The following is a 21,582-nucleotide window of genomic DNA, read 5'->3' on the forward strand; positions in this document are numbered from 1 at the left end:
TAGGGCTATCATCTGAAGTGGTCTAATAGCCTAGTGTCCTCTTCCTCTTTCATGCTTTCGATTTTGAGTTTCAACAATGGAGCAGCCGGAAGGAATTGAACCCACGTAGGGCTACTGTACAGTAAATGACAATATCCATCAGTTAGGTTAGCCTGGAAATCCAGATGCAATTGGATAACGCTACGACCAATGTTCACTGATCAATTCCGGACATCGACGCAATTGGATAACACTACGAGCAATGTTTCCAGACTTCGACATCGCAACGCTCAGTTCGCCTCTGGCCCGCCTATATCAGATACATACACCGATGTGATTGGTGCAGTTCGGCGCCATGGGCATAGGTAATGGGCATCATTATTCATCGCCAGAGTCACTCGCTGAGTAAATTCAAATTGTGAACTCCAGGGTAGGCTACTACAGAGCAGTCACACATAATATGCAAAATTACGTCTTTGTCCTTTTGAATGCACATAATACTCGGATGTTTCAAATATTTTACAAAGATTCATTAAACATTTGCCTTCTGAAATTTTTTAGACCTGACTCTTTGGCGCCCAAAAATTGGTGTCAAGGCTCTTGTTATGTCTTAACTTGTACTGATATTATTATAAGAAATAGGCTTATGTAAGACTTGTAAAGAGACTAATATTAAATAAGAATGATCTGTTTAGTCAATGATTAAGTCCCTTGACAAAAGTAACCCAATAACCAGCATAAAGCTCAGTGCTGCTTGGTCGCAAGATAGCATTTTTATCTCTGTGTTATGGTGATCTGAATGATAAGGCATGCTCAGATGATTGGCTCCCTCACGCTGACACCACACAGATTTCCTCTCCATCTAACACACTGGCTCAGAACTGTGTTAAACATAGTCGAGCACGCATAATCCAGTTGCTGGAACCATGGTCAATACGCACAAAGAAGATACAAATAATGAGAAGATGGAGGAGGACAAACAGCCTAAGTCAATAATGGGCATCTTCACCCGAGAACAATTCATCATGTTGTGTGTTGCTGTGGGCTTGGCGATCCTGCTCATCGTTATTGTCGTACCTGCAGTTGTTGTCACTCAGACTCAGTCAGGTAAATGGAAATTGATCTATATCAAATCATATTATACTTTTTTGTGAATGTCAATTTTTTGTCATTCAACAGTCTAGGAGCCAGCAGATGAATGTACATTCCTTAGAGTGTGTAGTGACAAAGGATAAAAAAAAATCAATCAATCAATCAATCCCTAGCCACACATATTAATGACAAGTCAGAACTTGATTCGGAATGTGTAAGTGAGCGTATTGTTATTTCCCCAGACACTTTAAACCTACAGCATTAAATACAATACCAATCATTCTGCATGCCATGTGTTTGATAATTTCATATTAATTTTGCAGGTTCAGGATCTTCTGGCATCAAGGTTCCGTTTTCCTCTGATGGGGACATGTTGGAATTCCTGATGGAAAATGGGAAAATCCCAGATACGGACGGCCTATACGCCACATGGTATCACTCTGCCAACAACAAATCGCAGCTCAACGATGCCCTGAAAAGTGAGCGCTTGCCCCGTCTGGCTGAGTTTGCTGGACTGCTCCTTCTGTATTAATCATGATAATTTTTTACAGTTATTCCGTTCTTGAGGTGACTAGTTGTGGGTGATTTCATGGATGTCATCTCTAGGTTCAGTCATGGTTTTGGAGGCGGATGTAAACGTGGAAGGGCATGGCACTGCCAACCAGACCAACATTCCCATCATGGCCCATCCTCCTGCTGTTTACAGTGACAACACTCTACAGGAATGGATAGACGTGGTTCTCAAATCAGACAAAGGTAAAGGCATTTGGAAGAGTAAGGATGAATATTTCATTTAAGCAGCATTCGAGAGAGAACTTTTCAGAAACTTGGTAGCCTACTGCTGAACTGATACTTTATCTTGACATGTAAACAATTGTCCTATGTAGTTGAATATATGCAGTCCCATATATGTATATGGGAGCATTTGTGAAGTGATGTCATATAAACATGAGAGCTTAGGTCTGATTTTTTATTTAATCTCCTGCCAATCTGTAAAATGACAAATATTCAGGAATAATGGTGATAATGGATGTGGTGCCACCAGCTGAATGTGTGTATGATTTCATGTCTAGGTATTAAACTGGACTTCAAAAGTATTGAAGCAGTAGAGCCTACTCTTGACATACTGAGAGTGAAAAATCAAACAGCACGCATCAATCGCCCAGTGTGGTTAAATGCAGACATCATTCATGGGCCCGGTGTTCCTTTGTTTATACCGGTGGTTAATGGCACTAGGTAATGCCAACAATTTATCTACCATTTTAAGTTCATCTATGTCTAGACATGGTTCTTTTTGAAATATAACTTACAAAATTCAATCAAGAATATTCCTTAAATTTTCTTTTTACAAACTCCTCATCCCAAAGGTTTTTACAACTCATTCAGCAGAAATTCCCTGAGGTTACAATATCACCAGGATGGAAAGTACTCTATGTGCCCCAGTTTCCTAACGTAACATACACATTGCCCATGATGGAGAAAATGTACAATGCTGTCCTAAATGTTCCACAGAAAATAACCTTTCCCATCCTGGCTGTCATGGCCAAACAAGGGTGGCCTCATATCAGTTGGCTGCTGAGCCAGTCGCCTAGGTAACGTTTGTTTTTTCTCTCCCACACACACTTTTTTTTCTTTGGATAGACTTTTGAAATGTTTGTCAAGATAAATCTAGTTACATTTTTTTTATATTTTATTTTTTATATTCAGTGACTTATTTTGCACTCAATAACCTTCAGAAAGGTGTGGAGAACAAATACATCATAAATTAACACATTTGTTTTTGGTCTCGGTACAGGTTCAGTCTGACACTGTGGCAAGGGGCACAAAACCCAACACTTAATGACCTTCTGTTCATTCGAGACAACAGCAGCCCACAGCGCATCTACTATGACATATATGAGCCAGTGCTATCACAGTTTAAAGAGGCTGCAAGTATGTGTTTACAACATCACAGTATGTGGTATTTTCAGCCATGGCTTTTGTTTCCCATAAATATTAATTGAGATACTCTTTGTGTTGAACAGAACTGAAGGGTCGCCCTAGACGGTTTTACCCCGGAGGAGACCTGGTCGACTACTTTAAACCCAAGAACAACGATGGCTCCAACATCCAATGGCAAACTGTGACGAGTAGAGAATTCCTGTTGTCTGTACTTAGAGGTGAGGCAAATATGACATCAATAAGTCTTTCATTTCCATATGCAACATAATTACTGGACAGTTTTGGAAGTTTTTTTATTGTAATACAGGTGGCAAATAACATGTTTTCAGATTTCTGTCTTGTCTTGTTACACATGCACTGTAAATGTAGAGCTTTCAGCCATTGGTAATAAAGGGCTATTTGCCATACTGTGAGCCCAGCGAACAAACCCCAAATGTTTGTTTTTACGAGTAAATGCCTCATTAGAATAAAATGTCTGGTTTCAGGCAGCAGTAGCGGGATGCTGGTCATTCCAGTGGTCTCCAGTGCAGGTCAACCCAAGAAGCCAGCAGTGGAGAGTTCAGGCCCTGAGCTCTCCCTTCAGGAGTGCCTGGAGCTCATCTACGCCTCGCCCAAACCCTGGGGCATATACCTACGGGTCAAGTCTCCGAGCCAGCTGGCCCCTTCACTGCAGCTTCTCAGCACAGCGTACGACCAGGACCTCTTGTACCATCCCACCTGGGTCAACATGGAGGTGTCCCACGGGGCTTTCCAAACGCCAGGCTACATCAGCGCTCAGGACTTCCTGAGCACCGTGGAGGGGAACTTCCCCTTTGTGACCCTGGCCCCTGCCTGGCCGCGGGAGGCCCTGGGCGAGGGCTACACTCGGGCCCTGGTGGAGAATATGCTCCAGCTCCTCAGGGGCGTCTATCAGGACGTGTCTCTGCAGTTGAGCACTGAGCCGCTAGGAAAGTCAGACGCAGGCCTCCAGCTTCTACAGGAGACACAGAAAAGGTTCTCTCTCACAGTAGAGATTGAGCGTGCAACAGATCCCAGTACCTGCGTTCAACTTATTAGGTCTCTTCGACAAGGGGGCAGAGAACAAATCTTCTTCAATATGCCACAGGACTATATGTCTGAGCCGTTGAATGAGGTTAACAATTTTTAAAAATCTGAATATGACATGAGCTTCAATGAAGACTGAATTTAGATGCAATGTGCATCTTTATAACTGTTATATAATGAGTCACTCTAAAGGTAAGATGCATCATGTAATTTAAAAATTCCTGTGACAGTGGAAATTGTTTAATGTTTAGTGACAATAACTTTTGTATATCAATGCAAAAATAGTCATGTAGAAGGGGGTCACTTGCGCTTCAGCCTGGTTGGTGCTCACGGAACAGGATGCAGTAGTCAAAAAAGGAGATCCAAGGTCTAACAGGAGCCAAGGAGCAGGACCGGAGCACTCAATGCTTTAACGTGTTTTTATTTGTGCAAACTGACTAACGTTTCGACGCCCATGAGTCTTCTTCGGAGTCTTCAAAAATAGTCATGTCAGTTTGGCTATTCATTGCTCAATATTAAACGGTTTTGTAAAGAATTACTTACAACATCATTAATTTGGCAGTCTCTGTGCCAACTGGCTCTTATTTATTTGAGAATGTCTTGAATCAATGTCTTTTTTAACTTTACAAAATAACTTCCAATAAGAGCATGGAAAACAAAATCAGTGTTGACATACTGCAATGCATGAACCTTATCAACAAAGTAAATATCTCAAATGCAAATATTTCAAAAGCATCTTGTTCTTATCTTGATATCAAGATCATATGGGCAAAGCAACACAAATTCCCATATTTACATGTTTTAAATGCACGAGTTGAATAAACATCAGTATAAAATGTCATAGAACAAAGTACAAGTATTTAAAATCATAACTGGTTATGTGTTGCGGACACTGGCACATCATTGTGAAAAAGGGATGGTTCATACTCAGTGATGCCAGTAACGCGTTAGTCTATTTTGACCACTTTTTTCGGTAACGAGTAATCTAACGCGCTACTATTTAAAAACCAGTAATCAGGTTAAAGTTACTTATCTAAGTCACTGTGTGCGTTACTATTTTTGTCATTTTCCTTAGTAAAAAGATATATTCTTTGCTTTCTTCTTGTCTCGGGTATTAACTTCATGTAGGCTATGCTCACTTTTTCAGCATGAGGACAGCTCGAGTGTAAAACCACGCAGCGACACAAACGTAAACAACAATGGAGGGAGGAGAGAGATGCACATTTTGTCTATACAGTCATTATTTTGTAGCCTAGAAATCTAGACGGACCCTAGCGGCGGCAAATTAATTTGCTCAGCCTATAGGATGGGCCAGGCTAATTATTTTGAGTTTGTGTCAGCAAAACATGACAACATTAAGGTACACTGTACATTCTGTGCTGGCGACAAAGTGCTGTCTAGCTAGACATCCTAAGTCTCCCGAAGTTTTGGGAGTCTCCCACATATTGATAGCGGCTTCCTGACGCCCGCAAATTACATAAAATCTCCCGGAACCTAGAGTGAACAAGAGCACGCAAGCCAGACCGGACTTCAAATCGCGTGTGCATCTGAGTTTAACGCGCACACAACGGAGAGGGAAAGACAGAGGAGTGGTGCGTGTGTGCCTGTCTGCCTGAAGCGCATCCAAGACAGAGCATCCTAGTCTGTTTTCAGTGTAGGTGGGCTTATATCTCTTTTCTCCCGAACTAAATTAATCAGTTCAGTCAGTGTATCTAGGAACAGGAGCGTCATGGCAGAGTCAGTGCCCCTTAAAAAAACCCATTTCACATCAGACTAAAGTGTACCCAATTGTCTCATAAGAATAAAACATAATGATAGTCTTGCACACTGCACTGTTTGTAACAGTGACTTTAGCATTGCTCACGGCAGATTAAATGATTGCAAAAGACTTGTTGAGGTGAGTTTAACAAGTGTAATTTCATTTGCATATTACTCAGGCCTATACTAGATGGCTAGTTGCCAAGGCTACATGAAAAGGCCAAACTACCAAAATCTACATATTTTACTGTCACAATTTCTATCAATAGGCCTTTCTTATTTGGTGTACTGACTAGACATTATTGAACAAACATCTGAATTTCAGTGTCTAAGTAGGTTAGGTTGGGATGTCTGCTATACATTGTTGACATTACTGTTAAAATGCACTTCCAGTATAGTGAGTATTGGCAAAACCGGTTATCATTTTTATGTTGAGGCGGTGGGGGTGTTGTCGGCAGCTGCTGAAAGTAACTAATAAAGTAACTTGTAATCTAACTTAGTTACTTTTAAAATCAAGTAATCAGTAAATAACTAAGTTACTTTTTAAAGGAGTAATCAGTAATCAGATTACTTTTTCAAGGTAACTATGGCAACACTGTTCATACTAAGTGTAGATGTTAGTCTACACTACAGGCCAACTCAGAACCTAATATCCTGGAAATCCCTGAAAGAGCCCCAGCATCTTTCCTTGACATATAGACCTATCCTGGTATCATTCAAACTGAACTACCAACTGATTAAGTGCAGGATCTCCATATTCACAGACTGCAAAAGTATAATTCACTAGTTTCCATTCCTGAATTTGCATAAAGACATAAAAGCATAATACATAAAAGCATAATAGAAGAGCATGTTTGGCGAGGTCTCTGGCCATGGTCCTGATGGGCTTCGCGGAATCGTGCCAGAGTCGACTGCGCAGGTAGGAGTCGGGCAGAATTCTGCCATACACCCCCTTATTCTTTAAGTATGGAAGACGGGAGGCATAAGGGGAGGTGGTGGGTTGTGAGCGGAGTAGCACCGATGCTGTAACTTCGACAGGTAGACTGCAAATAAATAACCTGACTGATTGAAGAAGGAGGCGTGGCAAATTCCGTCACGCTCCTCCCAAACTTCCGTTTGTAAACGCCATTTTTAAGTGCTGCTTTATCAGATCTAATATCGGACCTTTATTTTGATAGAATTCGTTTGTCAGCCATTGCCATGGACATAGACAATGATAATGTGACAGGTCATGTTAGACATCAGTTTAGAGATATACGCAAATAGGCTACAACCCTGAATATTTGAAGTAGGATATGGATTGACTTAAATTGAGGACAAAATAGGATAGAAACCCCAGTGTGTGGCGTGCAGTGAATTGCTGGCAAATGAGACCATGAAACCATCAAAAACAAAATGCCACATGGAAACTAAGCAGTAAGCACCCCTGTCAAAGACAAACCTGTCGAGTACTTTGAAAGGTGACATCAAGAGTTGAAGACCTGACAAATGTAATGGCAAGCACCAGCATGGTCCAAACAATTCCTACAGGCACTTTGCATGTCTTACCATGTAACTTACTGTATCCGTTGGCTTGAGCGCAAAAAAATATATATATATGGGTCGCGATTAAATGCATGTCCAGTTGTTAGTGGTGCTAAATCCATGTCCAGTTGTTAGTGGTGCTAGGAGAGGAAGTACTCTCAGAGGAGTTGGATCTTCAGGAGTTTTTTTTGAAGATAGAGAGGGGTATCCTTGCTCTGGTAGCAACTGGTAGTGTGTTCCACCAACGGGATACTACAGATAAGAAAAGTTTGGATAGCCGTGAACATACAGTACGTACGGGTGGCAGAGCCACGCGTATTCACAAGGGCGTAGAGGCCAGAATGGGCGCAGAGCCACGCGTATTCACAAGGGCGTAGAGGTCAGAATGGGCGCCTCTGCCTTGTGCTCTAGCAGGAACCGGCTGCAGGCACAGAAGTTGGAGTAGAAGCTGGTGGAGAGACCTGCGATGTCCGTGGAGATGTAGGGCAGCACCTCCGCACTGGCCTGGTTATAGTAGGAGATCTAGGAAGGGAGAGGAGAGGCCATCAGATTAGGCTTTGTGAGACATCCCACATTATGTTGGTATGTAGGCTATATTTATAGTTACAGTCACCCTGTTGACTTTTACTGTTCTGAACGAGAGCAGTGACTTTAGGCTCGTAACATGGGAAAGGGGCTGGGGGGGCATCAGACACAGTAAGACCCTTTTCTTACTCACAGAGCAGTGTGTCAACTTATCAACTGGAACCTGAGCTCTTTCTATAGGCACATAAGCCTGATGGCAGGGGACGCGTAGGGTGAGTGAGACACACAGACGTTGTGGTGATCGCCTTGCTGATAGCTACACTGACTCACCTTGGCCACGCTGCTAGAGACCGCGTATATGGTGAAGCCGGCACACAGCACCTCACCCCGGTTCACGTCCTCCGTAGGCGGGTGAGTGGGGAGAGTGATGGAGCGGAGTGCCACCACGTACGGGTCCCTGGGAAACGTCATCAAAATAACTTCAGTTCCTATCACACTTACAGTAGCTCAATTAATGAAAACTCCTTGTCGTCAATTTTCAATGTACTGGGTACCCATTTATCACAAAGGGAGTACCCAATTTATGAACAAAACTAAAAGAAACTTCATGCGTCATGCTCCTACCCGCAACAACGTTAATACAATATCAGAGATTCCATTTTCCCTATTGTATGTCATCAAAATGAATTACAGAACTACATTGTATAGCTTTAAATCCAGTTAGGGTAAGATAAGGTGAAGATGACCTATTTTAATATGGTCTCCATGTTGCTCACCCTTGATCGCATGGCGGCCTCCTGGATCCCAGAAGGATGAAGTCTTGGATTTTACCGACCTCGCTGACTGAGGGTGTCACCACGCGGTAGAGCCTGTCATCTTCATTGACCTGAGTTATTAACTCACACGAGCTTCAGAGGGACGGAAACAGAAAAGGACATCAGACTGAGCTTTGTGCAGTTAACTTTATCTCAGCTGTAAATAGAAAGCAATGTGTCTTAAAGGAAACGATGATGCTGAGTGAATAAAACATTTTCTACAAATGTTACCTTTAAATTCCACTGCCTTGTTATCTGATGTTTGATAGCCCTGTCAGACTGTAGATTCACTTTTTATTAGACAACTCCTACCTCTCAACTTGATCTGAGCAATCTCTACTTGATCTGTGAGCGGAAAAGTAATCTAATTCTTTTCCCTATAATTTCAAAAAGATAAGTTATTCGTTACAACCCAAATGGATTCCTATGGAAGACATTTCTATGCCAAAAATGAACAAATGTCATAGAGTGAAACAATGACGGATAATGACAGGTAATGCCAAGCTAGCTCTTCTCTGCATGAACAGTGTTTCTCAGCACAGTATTCACCTGTGTGTAATGGGTTTATGTGATGCGGTGCCCTAAAACCACATGGCGCTGCCTTACTTGTAGTGCTGGTCCCACTCCTGCCTGTGGCGGAGCTCAGAGAGCAGCTGGAAGGCCGTGGCTGCAGGCACCTCCACCTCTGCCTCCACTCTGAAGCACAGGGACTGGTCCTCCTCCAGTGTGTATAGGCTGACCTGGGGGAACAACACACAACATTACAGCCCTTACAAATGGCCTGGGATTATTCAATTATTATGTTATCAAATAAAATGATTATCTAAAAAAGATAAGATTATTTTGCTTTATTATTAAACCCTCTAAATTGGTGTTAATCCGTGCAATTTTATTCCTCTTAAAGAGAGGTGTCTACGTTGTGTTCTCTCAACACTATACTCTACATAGTATATCCTGCACAAGAGGTTGTACGTCATATTGTTAGGTCTGATCTTCCGAATGTTGTATAGGACAAACCGACATGACTGTGACAGATGAATGCTCAGAAAAAGGTAGTCCATCATCAATTGACACCCAAGTTAAGTGCCGTTTTAGCATGGGTCAGTGAAGATGATCTATTGGGGAACAGCTGTACAAGCTTTACTATACAGTTTCCTGTTTTGCTGTCATGAGCACATTCCTTATTTGAGAATTTACCCAAGCCAAAAACATGGTAGCCATTGTTCTCAGTTTATCGTCAAGTGTAATTGTTTTGGAAAGTTTATTTTGTTTATGATGGTGCAAGTTCATACACCAGTATCATCTTATTCCATGATGTCATCACGTCACTCATCACAGATAACATCTCAGAGATTAGTATCAGTGTACTCTGGAGCACAGATAACAGTCAAGGTCCTACAAATCCTGACAAAAACATGCCATCTATTCTTCATATCAGTGTGCGGTGAGAATTACAAACCTGATTTTTCTCATGATTTAGGACCCAGTTGTCTCTTGCAGCCAGCATCTTCAGGGCAAAGACATTGTTGTAACTGAGGTACACCTGCATACAGACATACATAAAGACATTCATTTGCAAGTACACAATGGACTATTGACTATCATAAAAAGATAAGGTTATCTTATATCGTGAAGTTATGCAGCCCATACAAATCTGACCAAGGACAATCTTTGTACTGAGACTAAAGGTGTATTAGAGAGTAGACTGAGAGGCAGATAGTATTGGTCAGCTCTATGAGAGTCAATGCAAGTGCTAGTGTGGGACTTCAAGTGGTCAGCTCTTGTCACGTTCTCCACACACAGCTCCTTACACTGTAACAGTACCTGGTTACTGGCATCCCAGGGGACAGACAGCGGCATCTCTGTTTGATTACAGGAGATAATGTACTTCCTGAAAAGGTCACAGAATGATTAAGGCAAGAAAAGATCACATATTCTTTCCTAAACTCAGGAGGATCAATTGGAAGTCACCCCTGGTATTACCTTGCGCATAGACAATATAGAGTTTTAAGGCACTGGTGGAAATGGAATCTAGTACAAAGCAGCATGTACAAATGACCTGAAATGCCCTTGAGCCAAGGAGTGAAAATTGCAAACAGCCAGTCAAATCTATGCTTGTAAATATTATCTTATAGAATAAAGGGATGCTGTGCCTAGAAAATGTTGATGTGGTTTCACACAATTTAAGGGAGACTCCATAGAGACAAAAGGAGTATACTGCAATACCATGTAATGTAGATTACACATACAGAGAACTGTTACATGTTACATGATACAAACAACTAGAGTGTTTAAATCTCCACACAAAATCAATTAATTTATTTCATTGATTTGTGTGATTATTAAATTAGATTTAATTCATTTCTTAACCAATGCTGTCAAAGTAAGATGTTACAAGGGATGGCATTATGCTCATCAAACCTTTATTAGCGACTCTACGGCTCCATCTTAATGCCGAAAGGTGCAACAACAGTCTAACTGATTAGAATGGCAGGCCTGTCTAGTTTTGTGTAGTGCCAGGAGTAACGTTCAAATTGTATCTATTCCCATTCTGATTCCGATTGTCATTCTGCTAATTGATTCCAGTTCCTCTCGATTCCTCATTTCAATTCCTCATTTCAAGTAAAAGAAAATAGATTAGACAAAATATAAATATGTCTTTATTCTTTATTCCAGGAGTCGTTTATGTTCTAAACCTTAACTGAGCATACACAAAGTGAATATTTATTTACAAGTATTGATCCATAAGCATGCATTAAAACACTAAGACCATATAGATCGATCTAGAGCAGCTAATTAAAATAACTGCTAGGCCTTGCCATTTCGGAGAGTCTCAAAATAAATGTCTTTACTTGTTTTTGTTTGCCATAATAAAGGAGCTATTGTGTTCAGGAATTGATAGGCAGAACTAAATTCAACTTTTTCATAATTTCTTAATTTTTCAATATATTTTTAAGATTAGTCTAAGTTCCGGTCCTTTCTTATCAGACACGATTCTGGTTATTTTTTATTGATTCTATTCAATTCCAATATTTCGGTTCCCAACCCTTGCCAGGAGTTTGTATGACGAGACGGTGACATCTCTTTCAGAAATGCTCTGCTCTCACATTCATGACAACTAATTTCACACTAAGCTGTCTCACCGGTCAAGTCGGATCTTCTTCCTTGCAATGGCCTCCTGGTACCTCCTCTGTCCCTCCTGTTTTGGAAGGACACCAGTTATTAGTTACTGATAGTAGTCTCTGTGGATCGCTTGGTAAGAAATGTCATATGAAATCTGACTGGTTGGATTGCTTGTAATGAACTCTGAACCCTGAAATCTGACCCCTCACCATTGGCTCAGGTCTTATCGGGGGCAGAGTTTGCAGCCTCCCCGCTTCATCGAGCACCTCATATGTCATGAAGGCACTGTTGATGTGCCGAAGTGGCTCCTCCCCCGTATAGGCCTCTGCACACACCCCTACCTCCATACTGTTCAATAGGGCGGACAGAGAAAAGACAGAGACAAACGCAAAGTCAAATAATAGACTCATCACTCATTTAGTGTCCATGTTTCTAATTCTCAGTGACACTGACAACAAGGATTTAAAACGAGCATTCAAGAAGAGACCATGTTGCACTGCTTTTAGAAATGACAGGATTTGTTCCTTGTCTAATGTCTTAATGACTACATGTTTGGACCAAACTCTTTAAATGGATAATGTGTTTTTTTCACACCGAACAACACTGTCAGACCTTTTCCAGCCCTTATTTCAAGTGTCTCCAGGTTAAGAGTCATGACTGCAGTATGCTTTACAGTAGGGCTGAACGATTTATTGCATTTGCGATAGGGCTGTCAATCAATTAAAAAAAATAATCAAATTAATTACATACTCTGTGATTAATTAATCTAAATTAATCGCATATATAATGTTTGCTGTAAAAGTATTTTAAATATTTAAATTCAAATGAATCATTGTAAAATCAGCATTAGTGACATTAAAGTTCAAAAACTCTTTTATTATTATTTTCACTGTTCAAATAATTGCCATAATAATCTATGATATGACCTAATATGCTGAGGAAATAAATTCAAAAGTGCTTCGGGAAGAAGTTTTTTTTTTTTTTACAAGGCATTTCAGGCCACAGATATAACCTAGGGGACACAATGAAAATAAATTAACACTCCCCTCAATGTCAACACTTATTTCTTTGCATTGATGTGCGATTATAGAGTTGATGAACTCCGGTGATATGCAAATTCCTTGCTGCAGACATTGCAGAGGACTTTATTTTCAACACTTTATTTTTATCAACAACATCAGGCCGTTTTTTAAAAGTAAATGTTCCAATCAATGATCCAGGCAGCACGTTTTCTTCTATCTCCTTCATTTTACAGTCTAATTTTTACTGACTAGAACGGCTCGGGGTCAAAGGTCATACGGAATCGATTAATCTGAACTAATTTTTTTAATCAGTTATTTTTTCTCAAATTAATTAATCGAAATTAATCAGTTATTTTGACAGCCCTAATTTGCGATAATATCGCAATATGATGAAACACGATTTTCAAACCGCAAAGGCTGCGATTACGCTTCGTAATATGTGACATCACCAAAATGCACTTGCGCTTGCCGACGCGCCACTGACTCTTCACACCGACCACTGAAGAAGCAAAAAACGTAAACAAAAGGACCAGCTAACAGTGTCAAGAAAGGTCTGATCAGTAGAGCTACTTTGGTTAAAAATAAACCTCTTCATTACCTTTTGCTCGAACCTGCCATGTCCCTGGTTCTAGTTCATAATTCCCCTGTGCTGCTACTTTGGCTGGCATTCACTTGTCCAGCTGACGATTAAAACTCCATGACTGTTTAGGCTGCACAGCAGCCATGCACCTGTGCACTGGGGACATTGTTTACTGGAGTACAGTGGGGGCATTTTCAATATCCAAGGGGGTTGGCGGCGCAAACATTTCATCTCACAGGTGATGCAATTGATGCATAATGTTATCCGCAAGTAGTTGACACAGCTAACCACCAAAACCCCAGCTGTTCTAACATTAGCTTACCAGCTAAGGCTCTAGGCTACATACATGCTGCTAACTGCTGATAATTTTGCCTGTTTAAAGAGGTTTGTCTCCGCGATTGGCTTTGTTGTGATATGAACAAACTAATGAACTAGCTAATTTGCATGCATGCGTATTGCGCTGCGGTGTTGATGCTAACCTTTAGTTAACACCAAGCGGAACGGTCATTCGGCCACATTTATTTGCGCTGCAACAATCTACAGTAGTTTGTTCCAATTCACGTGCAAGTAGCCTACAGTAGGGGTGGGCATATCGATCCAAATATCGATAGTATCGATACCAACATTGGTATTGGTATCGGATCGATACCATTGTGATGGGATCGATACTTTAATTCCAGTTCACTTCCAATATCTCTCAATTTGTTCAAAATGCATTGTTCCTGTTTCACCAAGGGCTAGCCTACAGTCAAGCAAACCATTCCTTTCACATCTTGCATTCCCGCTTTGCAATGTTTCGTTGCTGAAATGTTTGTAAATTATTAACAATGGGAATCATAAAATCATTAGCATATTGATGTTTTATTCATGTCATAAATCATAACACACTGTTAAATACCCTACATAAAAGTATATAAACTGCTTTTAGTTACAAATATCAGTATTGGTATCGGTATCGACAATACTGGCCCTATATTTAATTGGTATTGGATCGAAACCAAATTTTACAGTATCGCACACCACTAGCCTACAGAGGAGAGGAGCGGGTCTGTGTGTGTGTGCGCGCGCGTGTATGGAGAGCACAGGACAAGGAGAAACCGTGTCAGTGCCACTGCATGTAGACCTAACTGTTAACTAATGAAAGATCATATCTACATGAAATAGAAACACAATAGAAACGTATAAGAATCATTAAATGTTTACAAGGCTGGAAGTTCAACAAATATGGGTCTACTAATGTGATTAAAATAGTTAAATAAAAAATATTTCATTTATCAATCTTATTCAATGACCTAATGCCATCATAACATACAGTAGACCTGGGCTCCAGGAAAGAACAGTTTATGTTTAACTTATCTAATTTTGTGTTAGTCATACTATAGAATAATATATTTGTTGAATAAGACAGAAGATAAAGAACTTAAAAATAATCGCATATCGCATCTCAATCGCAATATTGGTGAGAAAAATCGCAATTAGATTTTTTTCCATAATCGTTCACCCCTACTTTACAGGCAATTATACTGTAACACTCTACAAAACAAAAGTGTGGTGAAATTAGATGGCGTGCTTTTGGTCTGGCCCTCTCAATGTGTACAGTTCCAAGAGCAGACAAGAGCAATTTAAAAAGTATTTTCAGTGGATGATGAGAGACAATCCAACCTGTGCTTGAATGTGTTGTTGACGATCGCTTTCAGCACCAGACGGTCGCCAACACTAGACGGCCCTCTGAAGTGGAACATGTCAATAGCCTTCAGTGTGGGATGAGCATTACATAAACGACTGCCGAGAAGACAAACAAATAGCCAGAAATGCAAAAGAGTCACTGCCAAATATTTAATCCATTGCGTATTCTATATTTCATAATAACAACATATTTACATATTAATGCACCTGGACATTATAGAATGCATAAGGAACTTGCTAATGCCATCAACTAACTACTGTGCATCTCACCAGATATTTTGAAGCCAGAGACCAGTGGCTATGGCTAATACAAAAATCAACACTAAAGCATTCCATAGAGCAATGGCTAGTTGTGATTCGACATTCACCCAGTCAAAGGAACGGTCAGGTAAACATTAACTCCCATGACATGTTTGTATACTGTATCAGTTTTAGATAAATATCTACTAGGAGGAGGGTTGCTGAAACAGTGTGTAGCAGAGCTGTAGTAACAGCCACTCAATCAAATATACTTTCTAATTATTATCTAATAATAACAATTATAATAATAATACATTTTATTTATAACACACTTATAAATCTCAAAGTGCTATAGGGTAAAAGTGTCTCCATTTCAGTGGTAAACCCTGGCTTTTATATGAATGTCATGATCATGTTTGATCATGTGACACACCTCGCAGCAATTGTAGCCACATTCTCCATCCAGGCCATAATCTGACCCCCGAAAGTGTTGACCTGATGGTTGGCATGAGGGGGCAGTACTAGCTCCACACTCTCCACTCGAGTCCGCTCTGTGGGCACAGCCTCCTGGAGGTCCTGACTCCCTGCCCCTTAGGCACACACACACACACACACACACACACACACACACACACACACACACACAAGCACGCACGCACGCTCAAACACACAGACACACACACACACAGACACACACACACACACACACACACAAACACACACACACACACATAAACATACACGTTCACACAAACACAATTATGCAAAGTGTGCATAATTACCCATTTAACCTGGCATCTGAATACATTTAGCAAAAACAGGGACTTCATGACACTGCAATTCCACAGGGAAAGAAATGAGTCACGAAGACATGAGTGAATGGAAACCTCCCAGAGTATGACTAGTCTGATCTACAGCCTGTGTGACGGGCACATTGACGTCTGTGTGTACACACAGAGGAAGCCTTTGGGAGAACTGAAACTCTCTTTCAACTCAACTGTACCAGATCACAGATGTCTTTCAATTATTTGATATACTGACTTTTAAAAACTATTGTTTGTACTTATTATTTACTCTTCTCTGCTTTTAATTAGGAAAGGTACATTTAATTGCCTCTGTGTATGAAATGCGCTATATGAATAAACTTGCCTTGCCTAAAGCTCAATCCACTGTCAGACACCCTTTCTGTGACACTCAATTGTTTGTTATTGCACTGTTTAACCTTCATGCCGTCAGTCCATATCCTGTGTGTCATAGTCATACTCATATCCTTTGTGTCATAGAGCGTGATTCCATGCAGCCAATAAACGGTTTTGAATAAGTTTATTGGGAATAAACCGAATATGTGTGTGTCTTGTAAAGACCTTATTCTCATTGAAATAAACCGAAAAAGGCCATATTTGGTTTACTAATAAACCATTTGCACACCCTAGCATATGCCTGTTTTAAGAGGAATTAGGATAAAATGAACCAATTGTCTCTCAAGCACTTTCCTAATCATGGCAAAACAACGCTCACACTTTTGGAAAGGCAAGGAGACAAACTTATGTCTTACAATCATGCAAATGTCATGGAGTTCATCGACGGGAGAAAATGTCGTTATAGCGACGTTTTTAAAAAGATTTGTAAAAAACTTAATGAGGCTGGCTATCAACATATGCCTGAAGAAGTGAAAAACAGGTGGAAGACCCTGAAGACGCTGTATTATTCAGCCAAAAGAGGGAATTCCACCAGCGGAGATTTTCGTCATGACATTGGGAGCCTATATGTGGGCTGTATCGCTGACTTATTCGGAATAATGTTGATTGCTATGTAAACAGGAATATGCTCAAAACGTGACATTCTACTTGCATGTAAACAGGTTAAACGGAATATCGTAAATAAACTGATTCAAAACGGTTTATTCCTGGAAAACGCGCTCATTGTCATACTCGTACCCTCTGTGATACCCTTCTGGAAGGACTCATTGTTTAAAATGTCTGTCATGATGTCGTGGTGGATGAGCCTCATCCGTCTTCTCTCCGCGGCAACGCTGTGCTCTGCCTGCTCTGTCTGAGTCCGTGGCACCAACTGCCTTAGGTGTACCTGACACAGCACACACACAAACACACACACACACACACACACATTCATACATAGACACACACACACACACACACACACATACACACACACACACGCATTTACACACACACACACACACATACATACATAATCGCGCGCGCACACACACACACACACACACACACACACACACACACACAACAAGTGAATATATGAATATATAATGATAACCACAGGATGGCAAACCAGAACTGCACACAGGGATATAATGAGGTAAAAATTCACAACAGTAGATATAGAGAGGGTGTCTTTGCCCAGGTGAAATCCCACTGACCTTTCCACCTCCTGGAGGTCTGGCCACAAAGGTGGCATAAGCATAGCACACTTTCCAGCAGCCTCCACTGAAAAGATCCTCACAGGTCACCTCAATACCAACCTGAAACCAGAAGGCAAGCACAATAAACCATTAAGGACATACCATAGAGTAGCTGTGATTTATAATGTAACATGTGTGTTTAAAAAACTCTTACCTCCATACTGGAGTTAAACGCTCGATTCACTTTGGCTTTAATATTGACCACTTGTCCAACCCTGTGAAGAAATTGATAAGAGCATAAATTCATTGAGGGGTTTCAATATCATATCATCAATAACAGATTTCTCCCAAGTAATAAATAGATGCTGATTTTAGATGACACTTCTCCGCTAAAATGTACCGCCCATCTCCTTGTGACATTTGGGAGGATGGCATCTGTTCCAGTCGATGTGTTTATATTGCTTTACCTCTGGCTCCATTGAACTACCACAGCCTATTAATCAGAGTCGTTTGTGTTTACTGCAGTCCCAACCCCTTTGGAGGGGAGAGGGAGGGTGCATTCACTAATTAAGGGGCTTGTTTCAAAGGAGCAGCTCTACATCTGCCTAAGTCTGTGGAGGAATCATTGGAATCAGCCTATTATGCTGTGTCAGCAGCCTCCTCCACCAACATTATTACAGCATATTAAAACTTCAACAACACTTCACAGACACAGCAGCTTCTCAGCTGAAACAGATGCCACTGAAAAAGCCTACATATTTGTTGATGGGTGTGCTCTGTAATTGATCAAATGCTTCCACGTGCTGGTGGAGAATCATGTCTTAGGCTAAACTGTAAGGAGGACTTTTATGGTGGCAAATATAACTTTTATGGTGGCAAACAGTCTTCAGACTACTCCACATATTGTGGGAGCAATCCTTTTAGGAGAGTAGACCCTCTCTCCCAAACAGACCAATAAGAAGAATGGTGAAGGAAAGGTGTTTCAGGCATGGCATTTTCACTCGTGACATACTCACCCGATGGTGCGCTCAAAGTTGATATCATCGACTGAGGCAGTGACACAGGGGCATCCTGCATGTCTCTCAGCTGCAGCACCACAGGAAACACAAAGCATGGGAGACATATGAGACCACCATATGAGACTGCATACATATGAGACCACCATATGAGACCGCGTACATATGAGACCACCATATGAGACCGCGTACATATGAGACCACCATATGAGACCGCGTACATATGAGACCACCATATGAGACTGCATACATATGAGACCACCATATGAGACCGCGTACATATGAGACCACCATATGAGACCACCATGGGAGACCACGTACATATGATAGGGCTGAAACGATTACTCGAGTACCGTAATTCGTATAATTCGATTACAAAAAATGGTAGAGGAAAATTCTCTGCCTCGAAGCTGTGTAGACAAGGTGCAATGTGTCCACTGCAAAGCAGAACCAGCGTACTACAACAGCACGTCAACGATGATTCAACATCTAAGCCGAAAGCATCCAGTTGTTACCAGCTCACCAAGCGTAGCCGGCAACTCAAGGCAACGTAAACACTGATGTTACCTGATTTAATGTATTAGCTAGTTAAAACAGCAGGACATTTGTTGTGCATATTAATAAATTGCACTTGCAAATTGCAAATAATTTTTTGTCCGATTACTCAATTAATCAATGAAATAATCGCTAGAATACTCGATTCCAAAAAGAACTGCACATCACATACATATGAGACCACCATATGAGACTATATATATATACATATCCTAACATAGTTCCAGCTTATTGTGATTCTGTATTCAGATATTTCTATGATTACACTAACACACACACACACACACACACACACACACACACACACACACACACATTGCAAGAAATGCATTGCAATGCTGTTTCTTAAAAACAGGGGACATGTGGATGCACATATAGGCCTTGTGTTCAGCCAAGTATTGAGTCTACTGAAAGGGAGTAAATGGCAGTCACATTCGAAGGTTTTCTTGATAAATATAATATCTACTTGAATACACTTCAAAATATGCTGCTAAAGATATACTTAATAACATATAACTAAAATAGTCACTGGAAAGACAACAAGCTTACCAAACATGGCAAACTCATTCTCCCACGCCTGCATATCGTCATCTTCTTATAATAATGGTATTTTTTTTTCAGGTTTTTCAAAAACAAAAAAGTTAACCAAAAATTGAATGATGATGATTTAGGCAAAAAAAAAACATTTTGTCAAAATATTACTTAACCATGAAGCGAACCAAAGCAACTCATAACCCTCAACAAGTAGCTTATAGGCTACTTGCCTACGACCCTTACAAATAATAACTGCAGTTGTTCAAGTGTCATTTAAAGTGTCAACTGCAATTTTTGAAGAATTCTTCTCTGCAGTATTTTGGACATGACAAAAAATGCATCGCACTGCATTTTTGCTGCAAAAATTCAGTATTTTGGAGACAAAACTGCATTGTACTTGGGGGGGGGTTGTGCCTCACCTGACAGACAGGCTGTAGAGTCCATCCACTTGAGTAGCTGTCCCACACTCAGCTCTTGGCAGTGGTTGGCGTGACAGGGCATCACAATCTGGCTCTTCTTCACCTCTGTGGGGTTCCTGTACATTTCCACCTGGGCAAGGTCTTTCAGCTTGGCCCAGGTACCATTTGAAGAACTCATCTTTGTAAACCTCTACACGGTGGTGTTCCAAGGACCTACATTAATTGAATGAGGGATATTTTGTGATCTCTTCAAAAACTAGGATTTGAGAAAGTAGCCTACCAAAGAGGGCATGTGTGTGAGTGTGTGTACATAGCCTACATCACGCCGCAGTAGCCTACACAATAGACACTTTGCCCTCTCCATGCTTTATTGGTTTAGCCAACAGTCGCAAAGCTTCAGAACGTTTAGCGCCCTATTGCGAAATACCGGTAGTCCTTTTTCTGTTACACCTTCCTCACTTGCATGTCTAAACATGCTATCCATTACTAAAATCAAAACAATCTATTAGCGAGCAGTTTAAAAATGACAGCGATTGTTGATGCATATTTGTAGGCTATCGGTGAGTTAATGTGTGAATGTTTGAAAATGTAGATAACAGCCCAAGCTTTAGTTTACAACATGTTGACTAAACAAGACGTCCTGATAGGCCTACGGATATTTGGGACAAGTAGCCGACGGAAAAGATTTAACACTGGAAAGACAGGTAGACTTCAAGGGCTGTCGGCAAAAATCAACAACTTTTGATGGGCTGGGCCAGTTTAATCCACACGTACCCAACGAAAGCAAGTTTAGCCATTAAAAACACTTCAACAAACAAATGTATACAAGCCTACCTAGATGATGCATTTAGTGGACAGTCCAAAAGTTTGCTTCTCTGCATTGGGTTCCTATGTATGTATCGAGTGCGTTTACTGAATGACTGGAAAGGTAGTTTATCCCCAAAGCCCCTCCCTGGCTTGCCAGGAGTATTATGGATACGTGATGTCATGTAAATTGCGCACGGCCTAGGCTACTCACTATATCTACTCTCTCAGTTGCTGTGTTATGATAAAACCCAAATAATCAAAATAGTTTTTGGCCTTGTATAAGTAGCCTACCTTTTTGCCGTCGTTTTCCTTTTTTCTCCTCAACAGCAAACCACTCGCTAGGCTACTGACGCGGTCCAGTAGTCCAGTCTACACAGCCCACTAACTCTGAGCAAACAGCAGATGGCAGTCTCGATTTGTGGTTTGGTTATGGCTCGTTTGCTGGATGTCTATCAGTTCATAGTCAGTGGATTATACAGCAACATCTAAAGCCAAATGATGATGAAAAGTTCAGAATAAAGTGATCAGTTAATTATAGTTAA

At 40.8% G+C, this 21,582-nt stretch overlaps 2 protein-coding genes across 4 annotated transcripts; one reads left to right on the forward strand and one right to left on the reverse strand.

The window, feature by feature from the left end:
* The first annotated feature begins 870 nt into the window (after window positions 1–870).
* fam151a (family with sequence similarity 151 member A) lies at window positions 871–4,897 on the forward strand. The gene is made up of 8 exons (XM_048250783.1): window positions 871–1,086; window positions 1,395–1,550; window positions 1,678–1,827; window positions 2,145–2,307; window positions 2,439–2,663; window positions 2,867–3,003; window positions 3,096–3,230; window positions 3,498–4,897. The coding sequence occupies exons 1-8, from the start codon at window positions 906–908 to the stop codon at window positions 4,157–4,159; spliced, it is 1,809 nt and encodes a 602-aa protein (XP_048106740.1). The 5' UTR covers window positions 871–905; the 3' UTR covers window positions 4,160–4,897.
* Window positions 4,898–6,341: 1,444 nt separating this feature from the next.
* acot11a (acyl-CoA thioesterase 11a) lies at window positions 6,342–21,401 on the reverse strand. Of its 3 annotated transcripts, none has more exons than XM_048250813.1 (16): window positions 21,332–21,401; window positions 20,234–20,446; window positions 18,726–18,795; window positions 17,924–17,984; window positions 17,728–17,829; window positions 17,267–17,414; window positions 15,763–15,919; window positions 15,066–15,185; window positions 12,011–12,149; window positions 11,822–11,877; window positions 10,503–10,569; window positions 10,138–10,221; window positions 9,285–9,418; window positions 8,640–8,771; window positions 8,194–8,320; window positions 6,342–7,860 (listed from the first exon to the last, which is right to left on the reverse strand). In XM_048250813.1, the coding sequence occupies exons 2-16, from the start codon at window positions 20,409–20,411 to the stop codon at window positions 7,702–7,704; spliced, it is 1,734 nt and encodes a 577-aa protein (XP_048106770.1). In that variant the 5' UTR covers window positions 20,412–20,446; window positions 21,332–21,401; the 3' UTR covers window positions 6,342–7,701. The 3 variants fall into 3 exon arrangements, with proteins under 3 accessions (XP_048106770.1, XP_048106778.1, XP_048106763.1); XM_048250821.1 differs by lacking the exon at window positions 21,332–21,401 and adding an exon at window positions 21,068–21,170 and having other exon boundaries at window positions 15,763–15,913; XM_048250806.1 differs by lacking the exon at window positions 21,332–21,401 and adding an exon at window positions 21,068–21,170.
* Window positions 21,402–21,582: the final 181 nt, after the last annotated feature.

This window comes from Alosa alosa, chromosome 1 (assembly GCF_017589495.1).
Source record: "Alosa alosa isolate M-15738 ecotype Scorff River chromosome 1, AALO_Geno_1.1, whole genome shotgun sequence".
In the NCBI taxonomy this organism is placed as follows: domain Eukaryota; kingdom Metazoa; phylum Chordata; class Actinopteri; order Clupeiformes; family Clupeidae; genus Alosa; species Alosa alosa.

What these genes read in the sequence shown, in the direction of transcription:
- acot11a (XM_048250813.1), bottom strand. Translation starts at nt 20,411, where the DNA reads ATGAGTTCTTCAAATGGTACCTGGGCCAAGCTGAAAGACCTTGCCCAG. An exon ending in CCTGGGATGCCAGTAACCAG is followed by an intron (nt 10,222 to 10,502) that starts GTACTGTTACAG and finishes GTCTGTATGCAG; the next exon opens with GTGTACCTCAGTTACAACAA. An exon ending in TCTCTAGCAGCGTGGCCAAG is followed by an intron (nt 7,861 to 8,193) that starts GTGAGTCAGTGT and finishes CTCCCTTCCTAG; the next exon opens with ATCTCCTACTATAACCAGGC.
- fam151a (XM_048250783.1), top strand. Translation starts at nt 906, where the DNA reads ATGGTCAATACGCACAAAGAAGATACAAATAATGAGAAGATGGAGGAG. An exon ending in GGTTCTCAAATCAGACAAAG is followed by an intron (nt 1,828 to 2,144) that starts GTAAAGGCATTT and finishes TTTCATGTCTAG; the next exon opens with GTATTAAACTGGACTTCAAA. An exon ending in ACAGTTTAAAGAGGCTGCAA is followed by an intron (nt 3,004 to 3,095) that starts GTATGTGTTTAC and finishes TGTGTTGAACAG; the next exon opens with AACTGAAGGGTCGCCCTAGA.